Below are 24,949 nucleotides of genomic sequence, written 5' to 3' on the forward strand. Positions count from 1 at the left end.
TGTACAACACATGAATAATAAAATGCCTTTTCTTCACACATGGTTGGTATCAGGTCTGAGCCCTGTTCCACAAAGCCATCTTAGCGCTAAGATCACCTAAAGTGCATATGCTAGCTGTACAGTTACGGTGACTTTAGGGCTAAGATCGCTTCATGGAACGGGGTCCAGGTCATGTCATAGGGCTTAATGTGTACATTCAGAGCATGCTGTTGTAGTGCACAACTGTTATGGACACAGGTGCTGACATACCGGCTCCTTTGTCCAGGACAGGAGTGGCCGGTATACAGAGGTGTACATTCAGAGCATGCTGTTGTAGTGCACAACTGTTATGGACACAGGTGCTGACATACCGGCTCCTTTGTCCAGGACAGGAGTGGCCGGTATACAGAGGTGTACATTCAGAGCATGCTGTTGTAGTGCACAACTGTTATGGACACAGGTGCTGACATACCGGCTCCTTTGTCCAGGACAGGAGTGGCCGGTATACAGAGGTGTACATTCAGAGCATGCTGTTGTAGTGCACAACTGTTATGGACACAGGTGCTGACATACCGGCTCCTTTGTCCAGGACAGGAGTGGCCGGTATACAGAGGTGTACATTCAGAGCAAGCTGTTGTAGTGCACAACTGTTATGGACACAGGTGCTGACATACCGGCTCCTTTGTCCAGGACAGGAGTGGCCAGTATACAGAGGTGTACATTCAGAGCATGCTGTTGTAGTGCACAACTGTTATGGACACAGGTGCTGACATACCGGCTCCTTTGTCCAGGACAGGAGTGGCCAGTATACAGAGGTGTACATTCAGAGCATGCTGTTGTAGTGCACAACTGTTATGGACACAGGTGCTGACATACCGGCTCCTTTGTCCAGGACAGGAGTGGCCGGTATACAGAGGTGTACATTCAGAGCAAGCTGTTGTAGTGCACGACTGTTATGGACACAGGTGCTGACATACCGGCTCCTTTGTCCAGGACAGGAGTGGCCGGTATACAGAGGTGTACATTCAGAGCAAGCTGTTGTAGTGCACGACTGTTATGGACACATGTGCTGACATACCGGCTCCTTTGTCCAGGACAGGAGTGGCCGGTATACAGAGGTGTACATTCAGAGCAAGCTGTTGTAGTGCACGACTGTTATGGACACAGGTGCTGACATACCGGCTCCTTTGTCCAGGACAGGAGTGGCCGGTATACAGAGGTGTACATTCAGAGCAAGCTGTTGTAGTGCACGACTGTTATGGACACAGGTGCTGACATACCGGCTCCTTTGTCCAGGACAGGAGTGGCCGGTATACAGAGGTGTACATTATACAGAGATGCCCATTTCAGCACTTCATTCTGGTTTGTGTTTTTAATGTGATTTCTTCTGCTAATGGAATTCTACTTTCTATGTCCTATGTACTGTTTTTTTTCACATCAACCACCCCCTGGGAACAGGTCAGACTTTGATGAGAAGTAAACATCTTGCAACCGGAAAATACCGGATTTCAAACGCGAAGGACAGCAGCTGCTTTGTTAAGACGAGGAAGGAAAAAGGATTATGTCCAATAATGAAGGAAAAGCTGGCACTATCGAAGACCATCTGGTCAAGACAAATGCACCACAGTTGATGGCTTTTTCATGGCCACACTCTCCGTTAGAACCTTTAATTCATTGGAGATTTACAAATTGTCACAAATGGAGCTGTGAGCCCACCGTTGTTATTGTCTTATAATTGGATTAGAAACACCAGACAAATACACTATTATAGTAATATTCTCAAAATGGACAAATACACTATTATAGTAATATTCTCAAATTGGACAAAAGTTCTGAGGTTATAAAAATGTCCGAGGCTGAAATTAGATTGAAGATTGATAATAGGCTTAAAACAGACATCCAAAATGTCTTATTTTAACTGTATTCCTTTGATACCATGGTTATATGTATAATGGTTCTTGAATTGTATAGAAAAAAATGTATTGATGGAAAATAGTAATTTAACAGTTTGTAAAGTGTACACAAAATGCATAAAGGAAGAATATACCACACATTAATTTTCAGTTTCGTAAGTGTTTAGAAAAAGTGTTAAAGAATAACAGTAATTTCACAGTCTCTAGTAAAAAAGTAAATTTCTCTTTCAAAAGTGTATAAAAAAATAGAAAGAAAAACCCACATTAACAAACAATAGTAATTTCATACTTTCTAAAATGTATAGAAAAAACATTAAAGAAGAAAAGTAATTTTGTCCACTTACTCTATCACTTTCTATAAGGAGGGGGCGGGAAGTAATCAAAGAGCTCGCTTGATGCATAGTCAGTTTGGGATCAATCCCCATCGGTGGGCTCATTGACCTATTTCTCATTCCAGCCAGCACAACACGACTGGTATATTAAAGGCTGTGGTATGTGCTATCTTGTCTATGGAATGATGCATACAAAAGATCCCTTACTAATGGAAAAATGTAGCGTGTTTCCTTTCTAAGACTATATATATGTCAAAATTACCAAATGTTTGACATGCAATGTGCTCTAGTGGTGTTGTTAAACAAAACAAACTTCTATAAGGAAGATTTGGGGGAGGGGAGGCACAGCTCAGTAGCTAGGGTGGGATCAAGCTCACTTGGTAGAGTGCTCACTTGAGATGTTAGTGTCATAGGATCGAACCACCTCAGTGGACTCATTCTCTGATTGGTTTGTTTTTACCATCCCAACAAGTGCCCCATGACTGGTGTATCAAAGGTTGTGGTATGTGCTGTCCTGTCTGTGGGAAAGTGCATATAAAAGATCCCTTGCTGCTAATGGAAAACCAATGTAATGATTTTTCTTCTAGGTCTGTGTGTTATCAAATGTTTAACATCCAACAGCCAATTGATTAATATATCAGTGTCGTCTAGTGTAAGAAGGGAGAAAGGGAGGAAGGGAGGGAGGGAGAGAGAGAGGGAGATAGTTTATAGTTAAATACCAGTTCATGGGTTCCCTTTTGACGTTGGTATGGATTTAAAACTTAATAATATATTGTTATGAGAGTTTTAGCATTAAGTCTATATATTGTAGTTAAATACCAGTTCATCGGTTCCCTTTTGATGTTGGTATGGATTTAAAACTTAATAATATATTGTTATGAGAGTTTTAGCATTAAGTCTATATATTGTAGTTAAATACCAGTTCATCGGTTCCCTTTTGATGTTGGTATGGATTTAAAACTTAATAATATATTGTTATGAGAGTTTTAGCATTAAGTCTATATATTGTAGTTAAATACCAGTTCATCGGTTCCCTTTTGATGTTGGTATGGATTTAAAACTTAATAATATATTGTTATGAGAGTTTTAGCATTAAGTCTATATATTGTAGTTAAATACCAGTTCATCGGTTCCCTTTTGACGCACATGGACTACGCATGTCATGTTAAAGCAATAATGACACTAAGATGAGAAAGGAAATGAGAAGTCATCATTTATTCATGAGATATACACTCAACATTTGTCTACTAGGTTCATTCATGTAGCTAAGTGAGCAATTTACCCCATATGACATTAGCACACTGACATTTCTGTAATAATCTGTTCTTTAGCAGGTGTCGATCCTCAAGTAACAGCATCTTAATGTGATCGAAGTAGAAACCTGCATAATCACATTTCAGTATGAAACCAAAGCCACTGTATTGTTTTTAAAAGGTATATCCAGTCAAACTGTATGAAGCAGCCACTAAAGAGAATGTCATAAAGTGGTCTTTTAAGACAAGTGGCTGCTTAATACAGGTCAGTTTGTAAAAGGTATATCCAGTCAAACTGTATGAAGCAGCCACTAAAGAGAATGTCATAAATTGGTCTTTTAAGACAAGTGGCTGCTTAATACAGGTCAGTTTATCAAAGATTATACTTCTTCCCAGCCTTGTGTAAACAATTTCACTTTCATTTGATGGAAAAATAAAAATACAAGTAGTTTTGGAAGTAACAAAAACACCACCTATTTTTGTGTGCAATTTAACAAAACAATCGGTTCAGAAATAAATAGATTGCAGTCCTTGGGTTTTGAAAATCGCACACCTCAATATGCTAAGGCGAGTGAAAAATTGCACTTTCCAAAATAAATAAAATCGGCAGTGTAGCTCCGATTGGATTTTGACTGGTACATTTACAAAATTGTCTGCCATATTTTTATTGGGTTTAATAAAAGGACCTTCCTATCAGCTAAATGATTTTGATAAATAGTGGAAATAAATATACAAATTTATTTTACGTGTGACGTTTGTCGAGTGTAACGTGGGCTGTTTTTCACACTCGTCAAATTGAAATTACATGTACTGTACGAGCGCGATCGCACCCGCGCATCTTAAAAACCAAGGTCTGGACTGTATGCATACCATAGTAAGAAAATGATGTTCACTGCCCGGAGACACTATAGATTATCTGAGAGAACAAAAGCATGGCCTATAAAGATAGCTGGCTGCATTATACAGGTCACTTTATACTGTTAGGTGATTTGGGGGAATACAAATGTGGCCTCTTTACATAGGTGGCTGCTTAATACAGGTGACTGCTAATGCAGGTTTGACTTTATTTGACTTGAATCAATCATATTTTTTTGCAATTCATTTATGAAATTTATGAAATTGCGGTACTGAGTGCATATACCACAGACTTTGATACAATTATGAAGAACTGAATGGAAGGGGGCATAGGGGATGAAACTGTCATAGCTCATTGAGTTAAAATCATTATAATGATCCATTAACGGGGAGTTGGATGGTAAGGGAGTTTGACCTTATGATCCACAGCATTTCAAGTGATTAATAACATTTACACTTAATAGCAAGCACAACCTTCTCAGTTGATCCGTATAGGCCCTACTGTGGTGCCTTGCTGTAGGTAATTGATTACTAAAGTTTCTTACTAATCACCAAAAATCTGAAGCCATAACATTTTCCACAAAGAAAAACCTTGTGAATTTCTTGTAGGATGCTCCCATTACAACAGAGTTTAAGCTGACATTCACTAAATCAGCAAATGTGACTAATTACAGATGAATTTGATGAATATATTTTATTATATTAATTGACTAAAAGGGTCATTTGAAATTCACATGCACCAAATCAGCAAATGTGAATATTTTCAGTTAAATTTAGTGAATATATTTTATTATTAATTGACCAAAAGGGTAATTCAAAATCTGCATGTGTTAAATCAGCAAATGTTAATAATTATTACAGTTGAATTTGGCGAATATATGTTTTATTATTAATTGACCAAAAGGGTAATTCAAAATCTGCATGTGTTAAATCAGCAAATGTTAATAATTATTACAGTTGAATTTGGCGAATATATGTTTTATTTTTAATTTACCAAAAGAGTAATTCAAAATCTGCATGTGTTAAATCAGCAAATGTTAATAATTATTACAATTGAATTTAGCGAATATATTTTATTATCAATTTACCAAAAGGGTAATTCAAAATTTGCATGGTCGTTTTGGATCTCTTGCCATTCTGGCTATTTAGCCATTTGGAACTTGAATTTGGCTACTGACTTTGTAACCACATTTGCCAAATTGTTAATAAAACTGTGTTTGGGTCCATGCTGCTTAAAGCCTGTTACATGCTATTGGTTTTGGTGTCTCAATCAAAATGGACTTAAATTCCATTTTGCACAATAATTTGACTTGTATTGTTCTGAATTTTTCTAAAACTGCATAAAACAAAATAATAAAATGTTGTCTTGCTCTGTTGTAATTACCGGTAACTGTCAATATTCTATAGACCCATCTTTGAGAAATTTTATTTGTATGCCTAAAATAGTGGTATTAAGAACTGATGCATTACACCAACACTTAGCTTCATTGCATTTGCAATGTTCTCAACAGGAAGTGCTCTCAGAAAGTTCAATGTCTCCATCCTTTTAGACATATTCATTATCTAATGATTTCTTTCTGACATTCTGACCACGGGTCATCTCTGATGCCCATCCTACTCCATTTAAACTATGCAACCTAATACTTTGTTTCACCATAACAGAAAAATTAACCAACACCAGTGCAGATAGTGCGAGGAGAAATGGTTAAACATTAACACATGATTTAAACTGTGGTTACTCAGAACCAACACCAGTGCAGATAGTGCGAGGAGAAATGGTTAAACATTAACACATAAATCTTCATCTTTTCGCGTTGCACCATTAGTCACACAGAAAAATCAATAGTGGAATATATATGTGAAATCAAAATAACAGATTACAAAAACTGAATACATCTGGTAGCCTTTGTTTCAATTTAAAAAAGAATTTGGGTTTTTGTTTTAAGATTTTAAAAAAAAAAATCATTAAACTTTAGCTTTTATGACTTTTAGTGATGTCTATAGTTGATAACATAACATATTTTACATACAAGGTCTTGTTAGTTTTCTTACTAAATATAGTAAACGATAATTAGGTAAATGTTATATGTTTTATGACTTGTAGTGATGTCTATAGTTGATAACATAACATATTTTACATACAAGGACTTGTTAGTTTTCTTACTAAATATAGTAAACGATAATTAGGTAAATGTTATATGTTTTATGACTTGTAGTGATGTCTATAGTTGATAACATAACATATTTTACATACAAGGACTTGTTAGTTTTCTTACTAAATATAGTAAACGATAATTAGGTAAATGTTATATGTTTTATGACTTGTAGTGATGTCTATAGTTGATAACATATTTTACATACAAGGACTTGTTAGTTTTCTTACTAAATATAGTAAACGATAATTAGGTAAATGTTATATGTTTTTTATTTTGCTTTGTTTTTTATTTTTATAATTTGTAGTGGAGTTTATATCAAAGGCCATGGTGTGTGCTATCCTGTTTGTAGGATGTTGCATATAAAAGATCCCTTACCACTAATGGAAAAATGTAGTGGGTTTTCGCTCTAAGACTATGTGTCAGAATTATCAAATGTTAGACATCCAATTAATAGCCAATGATTAATAATCAATGTGCTCTAGTGGTGTTGTTAAACAAAACATTTTAGCACAACAAAATGTAGTTAATTATTTTGATAGTAGTAGAACGAATTGTTGTCTGCATGCTGCTTAACGTTGAGATCCTACAAATTAAACTTATTAGTTTTTTTAGTTTCTGATATGATGACCTTGCTAAAATTCTATGTCGCTAATATGTCACTTATTTGGATTTCGCTAAATGTTAAGATTGCTAATATTTTATGATTTACAGTAGCTAAATATAGTACTTGTAGCTATGATATTGCACCTTTAAGACTATTTAACATAATATATAATTGATGGGATACAAACTACTACTTGTTTTTTAATGCATGGCTGGTTTTAACTATCTAATAATTTTAAAAGAATAATAATTGTTTGAAATGCTATACTATGAGTTGTATGCATAACCCATGCAATGGAAACTAGTTGGAATTTAGTTTTAGGCATAGCTGGTTTTGAAATTTAAAATGATAAATTATTCTTTTTTACTTTCTTTCTTTAATACCATAGTTTGAAAAATAATGTTAGTTCTTGAATTACAAGTAAAAAAAAATTTTTTGTTTAATATAAGACATTAAAAGATATTGAGAAATTTGCTGGAAATTATTTAAGTTAATTATTTACATAATGAGTACAGGAAAATAAACACCTTCTGAGGTTTGTTTTTATATTGTCTGTACTGTAATGTACATTATTCAGCTTTGTAGATGTCATGTTTATATCTGTTGAGCCTTTATCAGTAATAAGGTAATAAAGGTTGACATAAGAATAAAATAAGACCACTATTATAGATTTTAAAAAGATTAAAAAAAACAAACATTTAAAAATGAAAAAGAAAGAAAAAAGAAACCAGAGAGAAAAAAATCTTAACTACTTAATATACAGTGAAAGCCCTCTAAACCAGACAGTGACAGCCCTCTAAACCATACAGTGACAGCCATCTAAACCAGACACACAAACGATCCAAAGTTTGTTTTATTTCACGACGTCACTAGAGCACATTGATTTTTTATCTTATCATCGGCTATTGGACGTCAAACATATGGTCATTCTGACACTATTTTCAGAGGAAACCCGCTGTCGCCACATAGGCTACTCTTTTTACGACAGGCAGCAAGGGATCTTTTATTTGCGTTTCCCACAGGCAGGATAGCACAAACCATGGCCTTTGTTGAACCAGTTATGGATCACTGGTCGGTGCAAGTGGTTTACACCTACCCATTGAGCCTTGCAGAGCACTCACTCAGGGTTTGGAGTCGGTATCTGGATTAAAAATCCCATGCCTCGACTGGGATCCGAACCCAGTACCTATCAGCCTGTAGACCGATGGCCTGCCATGACACCACCGAGGCCGGTCACAAACGATCCAAGTTAAACGTCCAGTTTTAGGAGGTATCCAGTTTAGAGAGGTTCTCTTCTGCACTGATATTTAAAAAGGGACTGTGAAAAACATCCAGTTTTGAGGATATTCTGGTTACAGGGGCCTGGTTTTGAGGATATTCTGGTTACAGGGGCCTGGTTTTGAGGATATTCTGGTTACAGGGGCCTGGTTTTGAGGATATTCTGGTTACAGGGGCCTGGTTTTAAGGATATTCTGGTTACAGGGACCTGGTTTTGAGGATATTCTGGTTACAGGGGCCTGGTTTTGAGGATATTCTGGTTACAGGGGCCTGGTTTTAAGGCGTTTCATTGCACTATGCATATTTTAAACTAATTTTTTTTTTTTTTTTTTTTTTTTACTTTGGGGCCCCTTTCCACTGACTGGCACTGAAGTAATATAAAAGTCATGTTGCTTATTAGCCTCAGTCTTGAAGTGCCGACAGCTGAAACTAAAAGAGCAAGTTATGATCAGATTCCCTAAAGGGTAGACATCTTGTGACTGATTGTAGCTTTCGACGTTAATCTGGTTGGTCATTAATCAATGCACACAGAAAGTCAATATATTTAATTACATGAATGACGGCTTGTTCCAAAACACACAAACAGATGATTTGACATCCTGTTCCAAATATATCTCTGCGGAATAAACCACACGTATCACATTTATCTTTCCGCACAATAACTCACAATTACTGCCTGTGAGATTTGCATCTCTATGGTGTTATGTTTTTACTTTTGTTTAATTTAACACTGTTTAATTTATGGTTATTAATTCTTACATATATAGATTATCAGCTGTCTATTTTTTCAAATATTAAATATATATGTATTATGAATATTGCAGAAAATAAATGCATATGTTTAAAGACCTATTTACAATTTCCAAAACATACAAAAAGGCTCAAGTATACAAGATGTGACTATATATACACATTTGTTTACAAGGTTTAAACACCTGTAACTACATACATTTACAAGGTTTACACACATGTAACTACATACGTTTACAAGGTTTAAACACCTGTAACTACATACATTTACAGGGTTTACACACCTGTAACTACATACGTTTACAGGGTTTAAACACCTGTAACTACATACGTTTACAGGGTTTAAACACCTGTAACTACATACGTTTACAGGGTTTAAACACCTGTAACTACATACGCTTACAGGGTTTAAACACCTGTAACTACATACGCTTACAGGGTTTAAACACCTGTAACTACATACGCTTACAAGGTTTAAACACCTGTAACTACATACGCTTACAGGGTTTACACACCTGTAACTACATACGTTTAAAAGGTTTAAACACCTGTAACTACATACATTTACAAGGTTTAAACACACGTAACTACATACATTTACAAGGTTTAAACACATGTAACTACATACGTTTACAAGGTTTAAACACCTATAACTACATACATTTACAAGGTTTACACACCTGTAACTACATACGTTTACAAGGTTTAAATACCTGTAACTACATATGTTTACAAGGTTTAAACACAGGTATAACTACATGTCACAAGTGATTAGATAACTAAAAGAAACAACACATAAAACCAATATAAGTTTGCTACATTTATTTACATCAACAAATAATAATCATATACACTCACACATTTCAATCATTACTCAAACCATAGGCCTATTCGTCATACATCAGTGCACACTAACACAACTCCTCACACCCAAACCTTTCTCTCCATCACACATTTAACAAATTTCACCAGTCACCATCTTAGTACAGATGATCACCACACTACTCAATATTAATTACACACTAATACTACTCAATGTATTAAGTATATATCACATCACACATATAGCACCACGTAATATTTAAAATATTACATATTCAAAATAAAATATCAGTGTCCACTTATGACTTCATATATCTTCATTAAAACAGTTCTTTTATAACGCCCAAAGTCACTTAGTTATATTAACTAATTAAGCAGTATTGCACATACTACTTTCTTTCATTATAAACTATCACTGCTAATGTTTCAACACATACATGAGCACGTTGTTAACTAATACAATTATGAACTAATTGCACAACTCATCCTTCTCTTCACCTTCCGAATTCACCACACCTCCATTATTATACTTGCACAGTATAATAATAATATTAAAAAACAACAATCCGTTGTTTTCTATGTTACCCGAACATGGCTAATAAATAGCCCACACATGGAACTTCATTTCCACATTACCACCACACTGCACTCTCTCGTGTACCACTCCTCCACGAATCACCACACCTCCACAATCTCAACTCTCAGTCACATCTTCATCCAGGCAAGCCATCTCTATATCTTTGGATACATCTTCACACAGGCAAGCCATCTCTACATCTCTCAGTAGACACTACTTCTGTAACATCTAGAACAGATACCTCTTACAGTGCTGTAACCAAGATACACTTAATTACTATGATGTAACACCTTATTATTCCATACACGTTATATACCAATCAACTTCATCCCTTTACTCAATGTCCACATTATACAAGTTATACTAAATATTCATTATCCACATCTTTATAAAATTAATATGTCATTACCATACTACTACACTTTAACATAATACAATTATGTTTTATAACTATCACAAAATAACAATACATACTAAATATCAAGTATTTAATTACTTACGGTTAAGCATTAACCCGAACTATAAACACCAAAGTCTTTCACAAACTTCTGTCCAACTTGCACAACTCTTGTTCACTATTCTCTCTCAAAAATAAATCACACTGCCCCAAACAATAACTAAGTCATCTCTTTTATTCACACAGTCAGCTTTTCAGTTGGGAAACTGGGAAACTCTTTTTACGTGCCCCTATCCACAGAGGTTCAGGCACGCCCACCACGGATTTAGCCTCTGACTTCGCCAGTGACTAACTCCGGAGCAGGAGGGGGGGGGGGGGTAAGTTTGAGGTGGGCGGAATTTGGAATAAAGCCATTTAGTAAGGTCGACGCGAGCGCGGACCAAATAGCAGACACTTCGTAAACTTGAAGTACACCGAGTGGGAGCCGTGCTCTGATTGGCTGAATTTCGATTCCTCGGTGAAGCCTGTATTTTACCTAAGTCTACAAAGAGTAACTGCATCCAAAACATGTCCGGACTCTAAAATTTAACCAAAAATAGTTAAGACTGCTCGGCCAAAAAGTTTTTAAGGTGATTTTGAGCAATTGAACGGGCGCCGAAATAAAGTGCGTTAGACTACTTATAAAAAAATAAACATAAGAATTTTGAACTGCTTCGAAAACGTTTAAAGTCTAACTAGCCCCAAAAAAAGAGGTTACTCACGGAGGCAAAGGAGGTTGGTAGGAGGTTGGTATAACAGGACTCATGGCGAGGTGATGGACTGCCCAGGCTTGAAGTTGGGGAGTCCTTCAATCAAGACCTTGATATTCCTGTAGATGGCTGCCGGATATATATCTCTCAACACTATCTTGAGGATACGATGGATCGTAGAGTTGGACATATCCGGTATCAAGAGTCCTTGCCTGAACAGTCCGTCCTGTTGTGCAGTCACGTGGATCTGGTTGCCAGATCCTGTTGGGTGAAGTTGGTATTTTCCAGTTCCGTTGGGTAGATATCGCCAGTTGTTTTCATTCCAAAGTCCCTTCAATTGGTTGGTGTCGGTGAAATCGCCGTGGATAGCACCCTGCCATTTGGATGGGATGTTGTCACAGATGATAGTCCATTCGGATTGGTCGAGTGTCCCCGGTTCGGACACCGTTGACATCTTCCTCCTCTTGGACTCCCGTCCGGCTGCAGGGTCGGCAACAACAGCAATGGAAGGCGCTTGTGGGCTCGCTGGGGGGTCCGTCACGATGACGTGTCCAGTTTCCATCTCAGCAGGTGGGTCGTCAGGAGGGATCGCCACTGTCAGTGGAGCTGACAGCTTTGGTCCCCCCTGTTCCGCTCCTGGCGAGTGCTTCCGGTCAGAAACTGGGAGCGGCTGCGCAGAGTGAACCGCCCCCGGTGGTTTAGCCACCGGGTTTGGATCACCCTGTCTCGCTCCCGTTGGTCTGATCTTCCTCTTCGGGGCAGGTGGGACCACTCCTGGCGGTTGAGCCGCCAGGTTTGGTCCCCCCTGCGAAGTCTTAGGTCGCCGCCTCCGGTTCCTCCTCTTCGATCCTGATGAGTTGGTAGCTCCGTAACTCAAGGTTACAACAGCACTGTCTCCGTTGTGTTCAATGCGGTACTTGACTAGTGGGCCAAGTACACGCAACACAGCCCCCAGGGTGGGGGGTAGAGAAATCACCACGTTCTCGCTAGACAACTTCATTGTCTGAAGGTCGAGGTAAGAAAGGCTTTTCAGTTACCATCCACTCACTCCTGCTACAAGCTATAACAATACAAATTCCTACCTTGCCTAATTAATCCCATACCAAGAAACCTTTAGTTTCATGATCCAAGCTATGACTAATCTATTCCATTTCTCTCAACTGTACAACCTGTATTACCGTATAATTGATAATAAGTATTATACTATAAACTTCATATGTACAACTAAAAATACCACATGTGTACTAATAAACATAGTATAGTAAATCTACAAATAATTACTTTCAAATCACATTCTGCTCTGATTACCCTTGACTTGTGACACTACATACGTTTACAAGGTTTACACACCTGTAACTACATACGTTTACAAGGTTTACACACCTGTAACTACATACGTTTACAAGGTTTACACACATGTAACTAAATACATTTACAAGGTTTAAACACCTGTAACTACATACGTTTACAAGGTTTACACACCTGTAACTACATACGTTTACAAGGTTTACACACCTGTAACTACATATGTTTACAAGTTTTAAACACCTGTAACTACAAATGTTTACAAGGTTTACACACCTGTAACTACATACGTTTACAAGGTTTAAACACCTGTAACTACAAACGTTTACAAGGTTTACACACCTGTAACTACATACATTTACAAGGTTTACACACCTGTAACTACATACGTTTACAAGGTTTACACACCTGTAACTACATACATTTACAAGTTACAAGTCCTAGTTTCAGCCCATAAAAATGTGAACTACGTTTGGTTAATCTACAAATCTTAATATATATAAAATTATAATAAAGTGAAACAAGAATCTGTGATCAGTACCGAACTTATCCTTTTCTAAACCGGATACTTCTTGACACCAGACATTTTGCTTGGTCCCGAGGATGTCTGGTTTAGAGGAGTTTCACTGTAGCCTCTATAAATAGATTATATCCATAACCTTTTAATATACTTCTCAGAGGTCTATGTATGTTTCACTGTAGCCTCTATAAATAGATTATATCCATAACCTTTTAATACACTTCTCAGAGGTCTATGTATGTTTCACTGTAGCCTCTATAAATAGATTATATCCATAACCTTTTAATACACTTCTCCAGAGGTCTATGTATGTTTTTTCTAGAATAATGGAAAATGCATTTCTCAGAATTACAAACACTAGGATGACCAGAAACACTTGGATGTATGGAAATTGATGATCTAAACACCAGGATGACCAGAAACACTTGGCTGTATGGAAACTGATGATCAAAACACCAGGATGACCAGAAACACTTAGCTGTATGGAAACTGATGATCTAAACACCAGGATGACCAGAAACATTTGGATGTATGGAAACTGATGATCTAAACACCAGGATGACCAGAAACACTTGGATGTATGAAAACTGATGATCTAAACACCAGGATGACCAGAAAGACTTGGATGTATGGAAACTGATGATCTAAAAACCAGGATGACCAGAAACACTTGGATGTATGGAAACTGATGATGTAAACACCAGGATGTCCAGAAACACTTGGATGTATGGAAATTGATGATCTAAACACCAGGATGACCAGAAACACTTGGATGTATGGAAACTGATGATCTAAACACCAGGATGACCAGAAACACTTGGATGTATGGAAATTGATGATCTAAACACCAGGATGACCAGAAACACTTTGATGTATGGAAACTGATGATCTAAACAATAAAATGTGATTTCAATTATGAAATACAGTTTTAAAAGTGAAAAATACACAGTAGGTTTTAAAAACTAAGGTCTGTCATTTTAAATGAGCTAAGCACCAGTTAATTGTCATCTACATCATATTTCTTTTCAACTTATTTTTGTGCTTATATCCAATTAAAGTTCAACAATGCTGTCCTGGGCACACACCTCAGCTATCTGGGCTGTCTGTCCAGGACAGTGGGTTAGTTGTTAATTGTTAGTGGTTAGTGAGAGAGAAGAGGGTGTAGTGGTCTTACACCTACTCACTGAATCGTTAAAACTCGCTCTGGGTGGGAGCCGGTACCAGGCTGCGAACCCAGTACCTATCAGCCTTATGTCCGATGTCTTAACCACGACACCACCGAGGCCAGTTCATATACATCAAGCACTGTGCTGACATTACCACCGGAGGAGCTCCCAGCACACACATATATCTCATCAACTGCTACTGCTCATTACTATGAGATGTTCTTTGTCACGGAAGTGTCACAGATATTTCACTACTCGTAAACGCTTTTTCACTAATTAATGGCACATGCTTTAATTCAAGGAAAATGCTTTTTTTGCATTATTTTTGCATTTAAAGACAATGGCCCTAGTTATTAGGCAGAGTGAAGTGTTTTCACTTATTAAAGCTTTTTTGTATACCATTAAATTATACATTAACAGGGTTGAAAATTAGCAGTTCTACATTTAGTCTGTTTCTACTGCATTATATTTGACCCTGTACTGACAATGAGAGTTTATATGTTTAATTTAATGATGCTTTGTAAAGAAACATGTTTATTTATACTGGATTTCTTTTTCAATTTTTTTTTTTTTGAGTTGGTATGGGTTTAAAACTTAACAACATGTTTTTATATAAATATTTACTTTATTCATTATGAAGTTAAACGTCAATTCATCGGTTTTCTTCAATGCAAACGGTTATTATTCAACAAAAAACACTATAGTTTTAATTTTACCTGTGCAGTTAAATTCCAATGTGATAATTGGAGGGCTAGTTGAAATTGAGAAGGGCCAGTAAGATTTTTCTTCAACTGGCCCTGCTGGCGACCTTGGTTTTCATGTTAATTTTCAAATCTGCGTTAATTAAGGTATCTCACCACTATTGTTTTTACAGACCTCGGACATAAGGTTGGTAGGTAAGACCTCGGACATAAGGCTGGTAAGTAAGACATTGGACATAAGGCTGGTAGGTAAGACATCGGACATAAGGCTGGTAGGTAAGACATCGGACATAAGGCTGGTAGGTAAGACATCGGACATAAGGCTGGTAGGTAAGACACATTGGACATAAGGCTGGTAGGTAAGACATCGGACATAAGGCTGGTAGGTAAGACACATTGGACATAAGGCTGGTAGGTAAGACATCGGACATAAGGCTGGTAGGTAAGACATTGGACATAAGGCTGGTAGGTAAGACATCGGACATAAGGCTGGTAGGTAAGACATCGGACATAAGGCTGGTAGGTAAGACATTGGACATTGGACATAAGGCTGGTAGGTAAGACATCGGACATAAGGCTGGTAGGTAAGACATCGGACATAAGGCTGGTAGGTAAGACATCGGACATAAGGCTGGTAGGTAAGACATCGGACATAAGGCTGGTAGGTAAGACATTGGACATTGGACATAAGGCTGGTAGGTAAGACATCGGACATAAGGCTGGTAGGTAAGACATCGGACATAAGGCTGGTAGGTAAGACATTGGACATAAGGCTGGTAGGTAAGACATCAGACATAAGGCTGGTAGGTAAGACCTCGGACATAAGGCTGGTAGGTAAGACATTGGACATTGGACATAAGGCTGGTAGGTAAGACATCGGACATAAGGCTGGTAGGTAAGACATCGGACATAAGGCTGGTAGGTAAGACATCGGACATAAGGCTGGTAGGTAAGACATTGGACATAAGGCTGGTAGGTAAGACATCGGACATAAGGCTGGTAGGTAAGACATTGGACATAAGGCTGGTAGGTAAGACATCGGACATAAGGCTGGTAGGTAAGACATCGGACATAAGGCTGGTAGGTAAGACATTGGACATAAGGCTGGTAGGTAAGACATCGGACATAAGGCTGGTAGGTAAGACACATTGGACATAAGGCTGGTAGGTAAGACCTCGGACATAAGGCTGGTAGGTAAGACACATTGGACATAAGGCTGGTAGGTAAGACACATTGGACATAAGGCTGGTAGGTAAGACACATTGGACATAAGGCTGGTAGGTAAGACATCGGACATAAGGCTGGTAGGTAAGACATCGGACATAAGGCTGGTAGGTAAGACATTGGACATAAGGCTGGTAGGTAAGACATCGGACATAAGGCTGGTAGGTAAGACACATCGGACATAAGGCTGGTAGGTAAGACATTGGACATAAGGCTGGTAGGTAAGACATTGGACATAAGGCTGGTAGGTAAGACACATCGGACATAAGGCTGGTAGGTAAGACATCGGACATAAGGCTGGTAGGTAAGACATCGGACATAAGGCTGGTAGGTAAGACATTGGACATAAGGCTGGTAGGTAAGACATCGGACATAAGGCTGGTAGGTAAGACCTCGGACATAAGGCTGGTAGATAAGACACATTGGACATAAGGCTGGTAGGTAAGACCTCGGACATAAGGCTGGTAGGTAAGACATTGGACATAAGGCTGATAGGTAAGACATTGGACATAAGGCTGGTAGGTACTGGGTTCTTATCCCGGTACTGGCTATCACCCAGAGTGAGGTTTTACAATTCAATGGGTACGTGTAAGACCACTACACTATCTTCCCTTTCACTAACCACTAACAACTAACCCACTGTCCTTGACACACAGCCCAGATAACTGAGGTGTGTGCCCAGGACAGCGTGCTTGAACCTTAATTGATATAAGCACGAAAATAAGTTGCAATGAAATTAAATGTTTTTACATACTGAGCATGCAAGCGTTAGCCTATGTTGTAATTAATCTGAAAAAACAATGTTTACATTTCCACCTTATAGGAGAACAATGTAGCCCACGAGATGACACCTGGAGTTTGAAATATCACTTGAATCCAGGTAGGTTCGTCCTAAAACCAGTCCGTTCTTTCGTCATTATTGAGGCTCCTATGTAGCCCTCGAGATGACACCTGGAGTTTGAAATATCACTTGAATCCAGGTAGGTTCGTCCTAAGACCAGTCCGTTCATTCGTCATTATTGAGGCTCCTATGTAGCCCTCGAGATGACACCTGGAGTTTGAAATATCACTTGAATCCAGGTAGGTTCGTCCTAAAACCAGTCCGTTCATTCGTCATTATTGAGGCTCCTATGTAGCCCTCGAGATGACACCTGGAGTTTGAAATATCACTTGAATCCAGGTAGGTTCGTCCTAAAACCAGTCCGTTCATTCGTCATTATTGAGGCTCCTATGTAGCCCTCGAGATGACACCTGGAGTTTGAAATATCACTTGAATCCAGGTAGGTTCGTCCTAAAACCAGTCCGTTCATTCGTCATTATTGAAGCTCCTATGTAGCCCTCGAGATGACACCTGGAGTTTGAAATATCACTTGAATCCAGGTAGGTTCGTCCTAAAACCAGTCCGTTCATTCGTCATTATTGAGGCTCCTATGTAGCCCTCGAGATGACACCTGGAGTTTGAAATATCACTTGAATCCAGGTAGGTTCGTCCTAAAACCAGTCCGTTCATTCGTAATTATTGAGGCTCCTATGTAGCCCTCGAGATGACACCTGGAGTTTGAAATATCACTTGAATCCAGGTAGGTTCGTCCTAAAACCAGTCCGTTCATTCGTCATTATTGAGGCTCCTATGTAGCCCTCGAGATGACACCTGGAGTTTGAAATATCACTTGAATCCAGTTAGGTTCGTCCTAAAACCAGTCCGTTCATTCGTCATTATTGAGGCTCCTATGTAGACCTCGAGATGACACCTGGAGTTTGCAGGTAGGTTCGTCCTAAAGCCAGTCCGTTCATTCGTCATTATTGAGGCTCCTATGTAGCCCTCGAGATGACACCTGGAGTTTGAAATATCACTTGAATCCAGGTAGGTTCGTCCTAAAGCCAGTCCGTTCATTCGTCATTATTGAGGCTCCTATGTAGCCCTCGAGATGACACCTGGAGTTTGAAATATCACTTGAATCCAGGTAGGTTCGTCCTAAAAAGTTCATTCGTCATTATTGAGGCTCCTATGTAGCCCTCGAGATGACACCATATCACGTGAATCCAGGCTGTAGGTAAGTTGGTCCTAAAACCAGTCCGTTCATTCGTCATTATTGAGGCTCCTATGTAGCCCTCGAGATGACACCTGGAGTTTGAAATATCACTTGAATCCAGGTAGGTTCGTCCTAAAGCCAGTCCGTTCATTCGTCATTATTGAGGCTCCTATGTAGCCCTCGAGATGACACCTGGAGTTTGAAATATCACTTGAATCCAGGTAGGTTCGTCCTAAAACCAGTCCGTTCATTCGTCATTATTGAGGCTCCTATGTAGCCCTCGAGATGACACCTGGAGTTTGAAATATCACTTGAATCCAGGTAGGTTCGTCCTAAAACCAGTCCGTTCATTCGTCATTATTGAGGCTCCTATGTAGCCCTCGATGAAGGCTGGATGACATCGGACTGGAGGTTTGAAATATCAGGCTCCTATGTTGAGATGACACCTGGGTTTAGGTTCGAATCCAGGTAAAGACCCAGTCCGTTCATTCGTCATTATTGAGGCTCCTATGTAGCCCTCGAGATGACACCTGGAGTTTGAAATATCACTTGAATCCAGGTAGGTTCGTCCTAAAACCAGTCCGTTCATTCGTCATTATTGAGGCTCCTATGTAGCCCTCGAGATGACACCTGGAGTTTGAAATATCACTTGAATCCAGGTAGGTTCGTCCTAAAACCAGTCCGTTCATTCGTCCAGGTAGGTTCGTCCTAAAACCAGTTCATTCGTCATTATGCTCCTATGTAGCCCTCGAGATGACACCTGGAGTTTGAAATATCACTTGAATCCAGGTAGGTTCGTCCTAAAACCAGTCCGTTCATTCGTCATTATTGAGGCTCCTATGTAGCCCTCGAGATGACACCTGGAGTTTGAAATATCACTTGAATCCAGGTAGGTTCGTCCTAAAACCAGTCCGTTCATTCGTCATTATTGAGGCTCCTATGTAGCCCTCGAGATGACACCTGGAGTTTGAAATATCACTTGAATCCAGGTAGGTTCGTCCTAAAACCAGTCCGTTCATTCGTCATTATTGAGGCTCCTATGTAGCCCTCGAGATGACACCTGGAGTTTGAAATATCACTTGAATCCAGGTAGGTTCGTCCTAAAACCAGTCCGTTCATTCGTCATTATTGAGGCTCCTATGTAGCCCTCGAGATGACACCTGGAGTTTGAAATATCACTTGAATCCAGGTAGGTTCGTCCTAAAACCAGTCCGTTCATTCGTCATTATTGAGGCTCCTATGTAGCCCTCGAGATGACACCTGGAGTTTGAAATATCACTTGAATCCAGGTAGGTTCGTCCTAAAACCAGTCCGTTCATTCGTCATTATTGAGGCTCCTATGTAGCCCTCGAGATGACACCTGGAGTTTGAAATATCACTTGAATCCAGGTAGGTTCGTCCTAAAACCAGTCCGTTCATTCGTCATTATTGAGGCTCCTATGTAGCCCTCGAGATGACACCTGGAGTTTGAAATATCACTTGAATCCAGGTAGGTTCGTCCTAAAACCAGTCCGTTCATTCGTCATTATTGAGGCTCCTATGTAGCCCTCGAGATGACACCTGGAGTTTGAAATATCACTTGAATCCAGGTAGGTTCGTCCTAAAACCAGTCCGTTCATTCGTCATTATTGAGGCTCCTATGTAGCCCTCGAGATGACACCTGGAGTTTGAAATATCACTTGAATCCAGGTAGGTTCGTCCTAAAACCAGTCCGTTCATTCGTCATTATTGAGGCTCCTATGTAGCCCTCGAGATGACACCTGGAGTTTGAAATATCACTTGAATCCAGGTAGGTTCGTCCTAAAACCAGTCCGTTCATTCGTCATTATTGAGGCTCCTATGTAGCCCTCGAGATGACACCTGGAGTTTGAAATATCACTTGAATCCAGGTAGGTTCGTCCTAAAACCAGTCCGTTCATTCGTCATTATTGAGGCTCCTATGTAGCCCTCGAGATGACACCTGGAGTTTGAAATATCACTTGAATCCAGGTAGGTTCGTCCTAAAACCAGTCCGTTCATTCGTCATTATTGAGGCTCCTATGTAGCCCTCGAGATGACACCTGGAGTTTGAAATATCACTTGAATCCAGGTAGGTTCGTCCTAAAACCAGTCCGTTCATTCGTCATTATTGAGGCTCCTATGTAGCCCTCGAGATGACACCTGGAGTTTGAAATATCACTTGAATCCAGGTAGGTTCGTCCTAAAACCAGTCCGTTCATTCGTCATTATTGAGGCTCCTATGTAGCCCTCGAGATGACACCTGGAGTTTGAAATATCACTTGAATCCAGGTAGGTTCGTCCTAAAACCAGTCCGTTCATTCGTCATTATTGAGGCTCCTATGTAGCCCTCGAGATGACACCTGGAGTTTGAAATATCACTTGAATCCAGGTAGGTTCGTCCTAAAACCAGTCCGTTCATTCGTCATTATTGAGGCTCCTATGTAGCCCTCGAGATGACACCTGGAGTTTGAAATATCACTTGAATCCAGGTAGGTTCGTCCTAAAACCAGTCCGTTCATTCGTCATTATTGAGGCTCCTATGTAGCCCTCGAGATGACACCTGGAGTTTGAAATATCACTTGAATCCAGGTAGGTTCGTCCTAAAACCAGTCCGTTCATTCGTCATTATTGAGGCTCCTATGTAGCCCTCGAGATGACACCTGGAGTTTGAAATATCACTTGAATCCAGGTAGGTTCGTCCTAAAACCAGTCCGTTCATTCGTCATTATTGAGGCTCCTATGTAGCCCTCGAGATGACACCTGGAGTTTGAAATATCACTTGAATCCAGGTAGGTTCGTCCTAAAACCAGTCCGTTCATTCGTCATTATTGAGGCTCCTATGTAGCCCTCGAGATGACACCTGGAGTTTGAAATATCACTTGAATCCAGGTAGGTTCGTCCTAAAACCAGTCCGTTCATTCGTCATTATTGAGGCTCCTATGTAGCCCTCGAGATGACACCTGGAGTTTGAAATATCACTTGAATCCAGGTAGGTTCGTCCTAAAACCAGTCCGTTCATTCGTCATTATTGAGGCTCCTATGTAGCCCTCGAGATGACACCTGGAGTTTGAAATATCACTTGAATCCAGGTAGGTTCGTCCTAAAACCAGTCCGTTCATTCGTCATTATTGAGGCTCCTATGTAGCCCTCGAGATGACACCTGGAGTTTGAAATATCACTTGAATCCAGGTAGGTTCGTCCTAAAACCAGTCCGTTCATTCGTCATTATTGAGGCTCCTATGTAGCCCTCGAGATGACACCTGGAGTTTGAAATATCACTTGAATCCAGGTAGGTTCGTCCTAAAACCAGTCCGTTCATTCGTCATTATTGAGGCTCCTATGTAGCCCTCGAGATGACACCTGGAGTTTGAAATATCACTTGAATCCAGGTAGGTTCGTCCTAAAACCAGTCCGTTCATTCGTCATTATTGAGGCTCCTATGTAGCCCTCGAGATGACACCTGGAGTTTGAAATATCACTTGAATCCAGGTAGGTTCGTCCTAAAACCAGTCCGTTCATTCGTCATTATTGAGGCTCCTATGTAGCCCTCGAGATGACACCTGGAGTTTGAAATATCACTTGAATCCAGGTAGGTTCGTCCTAAAACCAGTCCGTTCATTCGTCATTATTGAGGCTCCTATGTAGCCCTCGAGATGACACCTGGAGTTTGAAATATCACTTGAATCCAGGTAGGTTCGTCCTAAAACCAGTCCGTTCATTCGTCATTATTGAGGCTCCTATGTAGCCCTCGAGATGACACCTGGAGTTTGAAATATCACTTGAATCCAGGTAGGTTCGTCCTAAAACCAGTCCGTTCATTCGTCATTATTGAGGCTCCTATGTAGCCCTCGAGATGACACCTGGAGTTTGAAATATCACTTGAATCCAGGTAGGTTCGTCCTAAAACCAGTCCGTTCATTCGTCATTATTGAGGCTCCTATGTAGCCCTCGAGATGACACTGGAGTTTGAAATATCACTTGAATCCAGGTAGGTTCGTCCTAAAACCAGTCCGTTCATTCGTCATTATTGAGGCTCCTATGTAGCCCTCGAGATGACACCTGGAGTTTGAAATATCACTTGAATCCAGGTAGGTTCGTCCTAAAACCAGTCCGTTCATTCGTCATTATTGAGGCTCCTATGTAGCCCTCGAGATGACACCTGGAGTTTGAAATATCACTTGAATCCAGGTAGGTTCGTCCTAAAACCAGTCCGTTCATTCGTCATTATTGAGGCTCCTATGTAGCCCTCGAGATGACACCTGGAGTTTGAAATATCACTTGAATCCAGGTAGGTTCGTCCTAAAACCAGTCCGTTCATTCGTCATTATTGAGGCTCCTATGTAGCCCTCGAGATGACACCTGGAGTTTGAAATATCACTTGAATCCAGGTAGGTTCGTCCTAAAACCAGTCCGTTCATTCGTCATTATTGAGGCTCCTATGTAGCCCTCGAGATGACACCTGGAGTTTGAAATATCACTTGAATCCAGGTAGGTTCGTCCTAAAACCAGTCCGTTCATTCGTCATTATTGAGGCTCCTATGTAGCCCTCGAGATGACACCTGGAGTTTGAAATATCACTTGAATCCAGGTAGGTTCGTCCTAAAACCAGTCCGTTCATTCGTCATTATTGAGGCTCCTATGTAGCCCTCGAGATGACACCTGGAGTTTGAAATATCACTTGAATCCAGGTAGGTTCGTCCTAAAACCAGTCCGTTCATTCGTCATTATTGAGGCTCCTATGTAGCCCTCGAGATGACACCTGGAGTTTGAAATATCACTTGAATCCAGGTAGGTTCGTCCTAAAACCAGTCCGTTCATTCGTCATTATTGAGGCTCCTATGTAGCCCTCGAGATGACACCTGGAGTTTGAAATATCACTTGAATCCAGGTAGGTTCGTCCTAAAACCAGTCCGTTCATTCGTCATTATTGAGGCTCCTATGTAGCCCTCGAGATGACACCTGGAGTTTGAAATATCACTTGAATCCAGGTAGGTTCGTCCTAAAACCAGTCCGTTCATTCGTCATTATTGAGGCTCCTATGTAGCCCTCGAGATGACACCTGGAGTTTGAAATATCACTTGAATCCAGGTAGGTTCGTCCTAAAACCAGTCCGTTCATTCGTCATTATTGAGGCTCCTATGTAGCCCTCGAGATGACACCTGGAGTTTGAAATATCACTTGAATCCAGGTAGGTTCGTCCTAAAACCAGTCCGTTCATTCGTCATTATTGAGGCTCCTATGTAGCCCTCGAGATGACACCTGGAGTTTGAAATATCACTTGAATCCAGGTAGGTTCGTCCTAAAACCAGTCCGTTCATTCGTCATTATTGAGGCTCCTATGTAGCCCTCGAGATGACACCTGGAGTTTGAAATATCACTTGAATCCAGGTAGGTTCGTCCTAAAACCAGTCCGTTCATTCGTCATTATTGAGGCTCCTATGTAGCCCTCGAGATGACACCTGGAGTTTGAAATATCACTTGAATCCAGGTAGGTTCGTCCTAAAACCAGTCCGTTCATTCGTCATTATTGAGGCTCCTATGTAGCCCTCGAGATGACACCTGGAGTTTGAAATATCACTTGAATCCAGGTAGGTTCGTCCTAAAACCAGTCCGTTCATTCGTCATTATTGAGGCTCCTATGTAGCCCTCGAGATGACACCTGGAGTTTGAAATATCACTTGAATCCAGGTAGGTTCGTCCTAAAACCAGTCCGTTCATTCGTCATTATTGAGGCTCCTATGTAGCCCTCGAGATGACACCTGGAGTTTGAAATATCACTTGAATCCAGGTAGGTTCGTCTTAAAACCAGTCCGTTCATTCGTCATTATTGAGGCTCCTATGTAGCCCTCGAGATGACACCTGGAGTTTGAAATATCACTTGAATCCAGGTAGGTTCGTCCTAAAACCAGTCCGTTCATTCGTCATTATTGAGGCTCCTATGTAGCCCTCGAGATGACACCTGGAGTTTGAAATATCACTTGAATCCAGGTAGGTTCGTCCTAAAACCAGTCCGTTCATTCGTCATTATTGAGGCTCCTATGTAGCCCTCGAGATGACACCTGGAGTTTGAAATATCACTTGAATCCAGGTAGGTTCGTCCTAAAACCAGTCCGTTCATTCGTCATTATTGAGGCTCCTATGTAGCCCTCGAGATGACACCTGGAGTTTGAAATATCACTTGAATCCAGGTAGGTTCGTCCTAAAACCAGTCCGTTCATTCGTCATTATTGAGGCTCCTATGTAGCCCTCGAGATGACACCTGGAGTTTGAAATATCACTTGAATCCAGGTAGGTTCGTCCTAAAACCAGTCCGTTCATTCGTCATTATTGAGGCT

At 40.0% G+C, this 24,949-nt stretch overlaps 2 protein-coding genes across 3 annotated transcripts in view; both read right to left on the reverse strand.

Annotated features, from left to right (window-relative positions):
* The window catches only part of LOC121388204 (cyclic nucleotide-gated cation channel beta-1-like), a 198,998-nt gene that overhangs the window by 122,480 nt on the left and 51,569 nt on the right, over positions 1-24,949 (reverse strand). The window lies entirely within an intron of this gene.
* LOC121388205 lies at positions 10,055-12,689 on the reverse strand. Of its 2 annotated transcripts, none has more exons than XR_005959947.1 (2): positions 11,020-11,222; positions 10,055-10,771 (listed from the first exon to the last, which is right to left on the reverse strand). XR_005959947.1 is itself a non-coding variant. In XM_041519475.1 (2 exons), exon 1 carries the CDS (start codon positions 12,663-12,665, stop codon positions 11,718-11,720), a length of 948 nt encoding a protein of 315 aa, XP_041375409.1. In that variant the 5' UTR covers positions 12,666-12,689; the 3' UTR covers positions 10,055-10,771; positions 11,678-11,717. The 2 variants fall into 2 exon arrangements, 1 of the variants encoding a protein (XP_041375409.1); XM_041519475.1 differs by lacking the exon at positions 11,020-11,222 and adding an exon at positions 11,678-12,689.

The sequence above is a fragment of the Gigantopelta aegis genome, chromosome 14, assembly GCF_016097555.1.
Source record: "Gigantopelta aegis isolate Gae_Host chromosome 14, Gae_host_genome, whole genome shotgun sequence".
NCBI classification, from domain to species: domain Eukaryota; kingdom Metazoa; phylum Mollusca; class Gastropoda; order Neomphalida; family Peltospiridae; genus Gigantopelta; species Gigantopelta aegis.